This window comes from Grammomys surdaster, unplaced genomic scaffold (genome assembly GCF_004785775.1).
Source record: "Grammomys surdaster isolate TR1022 unplaced genomic scaffold, NIH_TR_1.0 126076, whole genome shotgun sequence".
In the NCBI taxonomy this organism is placed as follows: Eukaryota; Metazoa; Chordata; class Mammalia; order Rodentia; family Muridae; genus Grammomys; species Grammomys surdaster.
This window is the reverse complement of record NW_021620885.1, coordinates 7,041,815-7,050,517: the sequence shown is the minus strand read 5'-3', so window position 1 is coordinate 7,050,517 and position 8,703 is coordinate 7,041,815. Positions and strand designations below refer to the sequence as shown.

The 8,703-nt window shown below is 41.1% G+C and overlaps 1 protein-coding gene across 1 annotated transcript in view; it reads right to left on the bottom strand.

The window, feature by feature from the left end:
- Positions 1 to 204: 204 nt before the first annotated feature.
- The window catches only part of LOC114611047, a 124,762-nt gene continuing 116,263 nt past the window's right edge, over positions 205 to 8,703 (bottom strand). The window contains exons 12-13 of the mRNA XM_028755708.1: positions 2,369 to 2,504; positions 205 to 570 (exon numbers count right to left, since the gene is read on the bottom strand). Of these exons, the coding sequence (XP_028611541.1) occupies positions 471 to 570; positions 2,369 to 2,504 (236 nt within the window). The 3' untranslated portion in view covers positions 205 to 470. The remainder of the gene's footprint in view (positions 571 to 2,368; positions 2,505 to 8,703) is intronic.

Sequence of the window (8,703 nt, the reverse complement as noted above, 5' to 3'; positions counted from 1 at the left end):
AAGTCCTGGGGAGGGTTTAGGCCTGTTTGTTATAAGAGAGATTAACAAGATGACCTCCTTTAGCCACAATACTCTCATATCCTGTAAGGAACATCATTTCCATGACTTTAATTGTCCCTAATGTCCTGCTTCTTGGCCCAAAGATACCATTCAAAGTTTGTGGTCAAAGCTCTGAATGAAAGATTTAATGAAGAATGTGAAAGATAAAAATAAAATAAATACATGTTTATTTTTGCTTTCAAGGGCTGGAGGTAGGGGACTAGGCTCTGCTGATGCAAATGTAAGCTGCCTAGGCTTTGATGGAAGTGTAGAACTTAAACACTGATATCAGGGCGTTGCTCCAAGTTTTAAAACATAAGGAGTAAATTCATCTGAACAACTGTGTTTCAGAACACTGCAAAGAGATGCTATGCTTCTTTCCTCAAGCTGGGAACAGCCTTGTGGAATCTGTCTTTTTAATTAGAGTTTCTTCACATTCTGGTCTCCTCTAGAGGTCGATTCATGAACTCCTGAATAGCTTGGTCCAGAGGAAGCCATTTTTTGATAGATGTTTTCAAAGCTGCAATCCAGCTGCAAGGAAAAGAAACCACAGAACAGATCATTAAATCTGTCAGACCCTGGGGAAGTAAGATGTGACAAAATTCTTTAATTTATTTTCTAGTTGTTTCTCTTGGTGATTTAGTTTGGAATTAATGGGATAAACATGCTCTGTGGATTTCAGGTTGACTGAGAAGGAGAAATACCAAGATGGCTGAGTAATGAAGGTGGGGGGTGTAGGAGCGAAGAGGATGTTCACAAATAGTGATCAATGAGTTATATGGTTTCCAAATTGCTAATAGTATTTTGTTAGTTTTCAGTTAGCTTTAAGCTTTGTTGATCAAACATGTAATAAATACTGCTATATCAGCAAAAATGATTTCGTTATTAAATTCTAGAAACCATACTGCCTTCCAGTTAATTCCTTTTTGCTTTCTCTTGCTTCCATTTTCTTGGACAGTTTTTGTGCAACATTGTTCCTAAGGGCATGTGCTTTATCACTAGAGTACTAGGAATAACAGAAACAGTTTCCCAAGAGTATCTCCAACAGGCTGTCTCAGAAACACTAATAAATGAATCTGTGTGTCTCTGGGTGTGAGCCAGAATTTTTTATAAAATTCTAAGCTTACTTTAGGCATAAATGGTGTAAAATGTAGGTCTAAGTTCTATCCATTTTTTGACATTCCATCATTACCCTTTGAAATATTTCTCCAGTGGCTCAATGATAGGTTTTTTTACTGTTAAAAAGAAAAAGCCATATGAATACAACAGTCAGGTCCAACTATTTAGAGAAACTCTCCGGTTTTATCAGATGGGACTTAGATCAGTTTCAGTGACCCTTGCTTCAGTGTGCTAGCTGGACGCTTTCTATCATCATCTGTTTGGCAAATGTCCAGGAAGAGAGTCATGGCAACACACTTAACAGTAACACACCTGCCTCCTACCCTAGAACCTCTTTCAAAGGAGAGACACAAGCAACATTTACATAGAGGGAAAAGGCATGTCCCTAATCTCTTGCCAAGTGTCTGTTTGAGGACGATACCTAAAGTCTCACTTTTGGAGTTTCATTTCTTTGTGTTTAAAACACTATTTCTTATAAATGTCCTTTAAAAATATACAAATCCATCAAGTGGCTTTACTAAGGAATTTTTTTAATGGGATCCTTCTAGTTGGAATATCAGGCCTGGAGCAGGTGAAAGATGACCGTGACACAGTAAGAGAAGGGACTCGAGCACTTATGCTCAGTACCTCCTTCCTCACCGGGTTCTGTCTAGCTATGTCAACATTCTTGTGTTTCAAAACCATTTGAACAAAATGTTGGCTTGTGAATGACAACCTAAGGTCGAATAGACCACAAACTAAAATCCTTTGTATATCCTTCCGTGGCTTATGATAAAAACAATCAACCAAATACAAGTGGACAAATTCATGCATGCTATGGGAAAAGAGACCAAGTGACAGATCTGCGCTTTACAAGATTGGGATGCACTAAGAAATGTAGTTTAAAGATCTATAGATTACTTACAAACTGAAAGTGGTCTGTGTATACATGTGCATGTGTGTGTGCCTGCATGTGTGCGTGTGTTTTAATGTTGATGCCTGAGTCATCTATTGTCTTGGCAGGAATTCAGTTTACTACATCTTCATTTGGAGGGAAAAACCATCTCTAGAGAAGTCACTGAAGAAGGGATGAAAGAGAAAGAAACCTGCAGAATCGCAAATACAAAACTTACAAAGGGTAGATTTCCCTTAAGAGTGGAATTGAAAGATAAAGGGGTGTGTTTGCTTGTCAAGGCTGACACAGAGGGAGGAAGGGAAGGTCCTGGCTTACCGCTGATTTTCTGTTTTATTTTCTGCACAGAAATAGAAAGTCTTGAACTCCTCTGATGAAGGTTTGAGCTCAATCACTGGTTGCTCAAAGCCGTGGGTCTGCTCGCTCACACTGTATCCTTGAAGGTATAGGCCACCTGAACAGGATGAAAGCAAAGACAAAACCCCACATGAAAACAGGGAAAGCAGGAACGAAAAGCTGTGGGCAAGATGTTAACATCCAGTAGCTGGAGGAACTAACTTCAAAAGAGGCCACACACTGATTAGCATCCTGTAGCCAGGCTGGTAGCAGAATTCGAACTTCTTGGTTCATTTTGTAAATGATCAGTGGATCAGTGTTTATCTTCTCAAGCTCTGTGCTCAGATAAACTTCTTCACTGGAAGGACATTGTTTTAAAATAAAATTTCCATTATCAAAGAGGAACAGCTGTAATACCATATAAGAAGAAAATTAAATAGTATTTCTTGGGGCAGAGTCATTAAAACATACTTTCTGAAGCAGGATGAAGGCTGCGGACAGTTTTTACAACCACACAGACTCTCACCCTCTTTGTATATATCCTGCAAATCCCACTAAAAATACGAACCCACAGGGTGATACTAAAATTCGAACTCAAATTAGCAATGAGGATAGATAGCTGATTTTAAAAAAAAAAATAATTTTCCTCTCCTGAGCTTATAAATCCAAGGATATTGCTTGGTCTGAATTTTGTTCCCATTTGAGGTTAGTAAGGATCTTGGTCTTGGAGAAAATTGTGAAAGGTTAAACTCTTGTCTGTTTCTTCTGCTGTGAGGTAGCCCAAATCTCATATAGAGACTTAGGCTTTATTTGTAATAATAGTGGTGATAGGCTGTTTAGAGATTCACCCTCATGGGTAGCCTTGCTCTCATACCCTGGCACCTCCAACACTGGCCATAGTGTACTTCACTACAAAAGCAAACAAGAAAACAGCACACTTTATGGGAGAGTCTCTGCAGTGATAACATGGCAATGTGAACTTGGTAGGAGACCTGAGGAGACTTGAGTAGGGTCGACTCTGCCTTTTGGTAAGTCATTGTCACTATCAACCTATCATAAGAGCAAGATGGATATTTTCACTTTAAACAGAATGAAGGATTTTAAACTTTAGAAATTGAGGAGGGGTTGGTTGTTTTTAATTTTTTTTTAATGGAGGATGTAAAAGGCAATATCAAATTCTCTTTCTTAAAATTTTCATTTGGAATGAGTCCATTTTGGAACTCGTAAGAAAACATTGACTTCAGTAATGGACAGATTTTGGTTTTTCTACCTTAGTTGGCCTCAGTGATATGGTGCTTACCAATGGGGTGATACCATACTTTGACACTGACTGGCAGAAGAGGGGTGGGTGGGATGTAAAACATGGTAGTGCATTATTACTGACTCAACATAAGCTTCCCATGTGGAGGATGCAGACCAATGGGCTTCCTTTATGTATGACATTTGTGTAGTCATCAGCATAACTTTCCTCAAATCAGAAAGAAACACCAGCCCATAAACAGCCATTCCCAATCTGAGCCGCCAGCCCAGCTGCTGGGAACCCTACTTTCCATCTCTAAGGGTTTGCTCTTTTTAAAGCAGAGCTTAATAGAAGAGCGACCACACAGCACCCACTCCCCAGTGCCTGCTCTCTTTCTCTTAACATAGTGTTTTCGGGGTTCATCCATATTAAGTATCAGATATTCATTAGTACTTTATTTCTTTTCATTTTAACATGATGTCACATTGTATGGACGTAGCACTTCATACATCAACAGCAGCTAAGACTTGCTCTGAGATAGGAAGTCATTGTCTCCAGTGGTATAACCCCTGTATGCTCCAGTGGATGGCTTCACACCCCTGCCAGTGGGGACAATGCTGGATAACATCAGTGGATCACCAAACCAAAAGACAGGAAAGTGGAATGGGGACTTGGAGGGAAGGTGGGTGGGTTCGTGTGGAGAGAGAAAGGTAAGAGAGGATCAAACTGAGTGTTAGTCCTTTCTCTATTTCTGTGGTAAAATACCGTGAACAAGTCAACTCATAGAATAAACAGTTTACTTGGGGCTTTTGGTTCCAGAGGGCCATGATCTATAGCAGTGGAGACACAAGACTGACATGTGGCTGGAGCCAAATCTAAGAGCTTATACCTTGAACCACAAACAGGAAACAGAGATAATTGAGGATGGTGGTGCTTTTGTACCTCAAAGCCTGCCCCCAGTAATATACTTCCTCTACCAGGCCCACACCTCCTAACCATACTTAAACAGCCAACATCTGGAGACCAAGTATTCAAATGCCTGGGACTTAGAGGAGACCTGCCATTCAGACCACCACAAACGTATGACTACTATGCACTATACACATACATGAAAAAGTAAAAAACAAATAGCTAAAAAACAAAAGGATGCAAAAAACAATTTTGGTGAAAAGAAGAAGCCCTGTAACCCTTTTCCCAGTAACTTTCAGGGCATGATAATAGATGGCAGTGAAGCTTGCGGCTACAACGCCAGCACCTCATTTAAGGAAATTTTACTGGGTCCATGCCTCTTCCTTATATCAGTAAAAGCAATATCACCAGACCCGCCCACTGATATCTGGGAGAACTGTGTAAGCATTACATGGCCTGTTTACTGTAATCCTGTAAAATAATCTTTCTGAGAAGTGCTCACAGACCTTGAAGTAATTTAGAAATCAACAACAGTCGACAGTCATAATTTGTTACTTCTAGCTTTCGTTGGACAGAGACCAAAAGGAATGAGGAGAGACTGACAAGAGCCTTCAGCCTTTTGGAAGAGCCCTTGCTTGACCAAGGGGCTTCTGGAATGTTATTAATATTAGTGGGCACATGAGAGCCAGTAGTACGTTTTAAAAGGACAAATATCTCTCGATACTTCGGTAAAGACAGTCTTCTGAGAACGGGGGCTGTCTGTCCAGTTCCCCCAGTGCACAGTGGAACTAGCATATATACCCAGCTGAAAGGGAGATGTAGGGTTAGTGACTAATATAGTTCTTCCTGGAGACCAGGGCTACATGGTTTTTCACAGCTCCCATTTCCCGCTCACTTTACTTCTTTTCATTTCTCTGACTTTTTCTTGTCCTCAGGATCTTTTCAGCCCTGTGAGTTCAAATGTCCTGCCAATTAAACTACAGCTACATTCAGGATCATGTAATATGATGTGAGGTCTGGCAGTCCTAAAAAAGAATCAGGGTACTAACATTTAGCATATATAAAACAGTAAAGAAGCTCAGATGCTAAGTCAGTGGACAGCATGTGATCACAGCAGTCTCTTGTCAAGTTGGGAACAAGGAGTGGCAGCTGTGTCACAGCTGGAATCCAAAAGTAGTGACTGTGAAATTTCTGCTCCTCTAGAGAATCCTGATTAACACAAAGGACAACTGTTTGTAGATTGTTGTTAGGGACTATGCTGGTTTAGTAAATTAGTTTGTAGATCCGCTTCCAATAACCACGATTTCAATAGTATTGAGAGTTAGCTAGGTTTCCAGTCCCAGGCATGGCATCTCTCTTGCTGAGCAGATCATAATTTGAATTAGAGAGCTCTTGGTTTCTGCCATAGTATGTGTGCCTCCACTGTATCTCTGGGAATTCCAAATAGCTCACAAGTCCCAAGAGGTTTAGAACTACTTAACTTTTTTTTTTCTGAAATTGGAGCAGTCTATGAATCTAGACTTAAATATTCCCTTTATATCTATGTAAATAGTCTCTTGAAAATTAGTTTGATTGGCTTGGTAATAATATTAGTATGTTAAAATAATATCCCAAGTCAATGATAAATCTGTAGTTCTGTTGGCTTTGCTTGCATTGGCTCTCATTCTATTATCAGCCATTAAAGTTGGAGAGTGTAGGCTGCATACAAACAGCCCTTTCTATTAGTCTGAAAAGGGCCATTTGTCTTTTCATAGCTATATGTTCATCTGGGTCATGTCCAAAACATCTCCAGTGTGATTTGAGAGGAGAATCATCCCACTCTTCATCCTGAATGATAGAAAATGGGCCAAGGAGTGATGTGACCTTCCTATCTCTTTAAACATCCAAGACAGTTGGAGTTGTCACTAGACTCTTCCTTCCTGTTTGGCATGTCTACTGGTCTTAGCCAAAATGAACAGTGCTAAAAATAGAAATCAAATGGTTCAGGTGCCCAGTGTCATATAGCAGGCATTTCATGTGGAAATATGACAGTACTAATTGGTTTTATTAACAATTATACGAGGATGGGAAATGGGGCAGATTTAATTGGTGGGTAGGAGGCAGGTCAATACAGAAAGGGAAAGGAAGATTAATAACACTGAAGATGCTTGAAAGGCCTTAAGGAATCATATCCTTGGAGATTTGTCTAAAATTTAATATAATACATATAAACGTATGTGTATACATTCTTTTGTTTAGTGAATGTGCTGGGTAGTTTTACTTCACTTTTACACAAGCTAAAGTCATCTGAAAGAAGGGAACTTCAATTAAAAAAATGCTTTCACTTCCTGTCCTGGCCGCCATCGGAAAGTAGCAACTATGGCCCTGCGTTACCCTATGGCCGTGGGCCTCAACAAGGGCCACAGAGTGACGAAGAACGTCAGCAAGCCGAGACACAGCGCCTCACCAAGCACACCAAGTTCGTGCGGGACGTGATCCGGGAGGTCTGCGGCTTCGCGCCCTAGGAGCGCGGCGCCATGGAGTTGCTCAAAGTGTCCAAGGACAAGCGAGCACTCAAGTTCATCAAGAAGAGGATGGGCATGCACATCCGCGCCAAGAGAAAGCAGGAGGAGCTGAGCAACGTGTTGGCAGCCATGAGGAAGGCGGCGGCCAAGAAGGATTCATGAACCCTCCCCCAATAAAAGATCATGGTTCCTATAAAAAAAAAATGCTTTCATAAAATTGGGCCGTAGGTAAACCCGTAGGGCATTTTCTGAATTAGTGATTGATGGGGGAAGGCCCAGACCATAGTGGTGGTGCCATCCCTGGGATTGTGGTCCTGAGGTCTATAAGGAAGCAGGCTGAGCAAGCAAATAACAGCACCCCTCCATGGCCTCTGCATTAGCTCCTGTCACCAGGTTCCTGTTCTGTTTGAGTTCCTGTCCTGAAATATACAAATAATGCCAATAATCCAAAAGCAATACAAATAAACCTTTTCCTCTCCAACTTGCTTTTGGCCATGATGTTTCATAACAGCAACAATTACCTTAACTAAGACAATGAAATTACAGCACTATACGAAATAATGCTCCTCCTGAGAACCACAGAGCATCTAACAAAAATCTCTAACATCAGGCATGATAAACCTCCCTTTGGATTGTGGCTCAGGGGATTCCAAGAGAGTCCCCAAACAACATACGCTATTGCTGTTTCCCCATGTTCGATTTTCAGAAACCAAAGGTAAGTCTTTACTGCAGAAAATACCATGTGATTTGACAAAAGGATTTGAGCTGGATCTGACCTCAAAGCTTCCTGTCCTGGGACTAGTTTTATAGTACCAGGAGATGCTATGCAAGCTGCCAGTGCAGGAAAGTAATCAATAGTTCTACCCAGTTGGGACATGTACAAACCACAACCATGACTAGTATATCAAAAGATCCCTAAAGCTACAAAAGTGTCACAGCAGTTTAATTAGACTTAAGGCCTGCATAACAAAAGGGAAAGCACTGGAAACCTAGCCAAGTCCCCAGGGCTAGGGAAGTCATGGCTCTTAGAAGAGAACTTCACCCTGCCACGTTGGCCAAGCAGGAATATTACAGATGGCATCCTAAAACTTATCCTTCCACCTCAGTTAAGTGCAGCTCTTGTCCTTCCTCAGAGAAGATTCTCTTTGTAACAGAGTGAGGACCACAACTTGTCAACATGCAGAGGATAATTGATCATGGAGTGCCCAGCTCCAGTATTCACATCTTCACTATAAACGCCTACACCTAAGCTCAGGGAACATCATGGAGGATTGGGCAGGAGGAGTTTAAGAGCCAGAGAACCTGGAATTCTGCTGTTAGATCTGTTCTCCTTGAAATAACAGGGGAGCTTCACCTATGATACTCAACAATAATATGGCTGCTGGAACGGGACCTGTGAATGATGATAATGCCTGTAGACATGCTAATGTGGAAGGTCGAGTCCTTCCACCAGACAGAAAATGGTTTAGATTTTAGAAAGAGACTTCAACAAACTGAACTGAACGAAAGCAACTAAAGACTGATGAGAGATGGGGGATTAGTCTTCTCCATGGTTACTCAGTACCAAGTGGTCAGCCCTGAACTAACTAACACTTTCTCTCTCTCTCTCTCTCTCTCTCTCTCTTTCTCTCTCTCTCTCTCTCTCTCTCTCTCTCTCTCTCTCT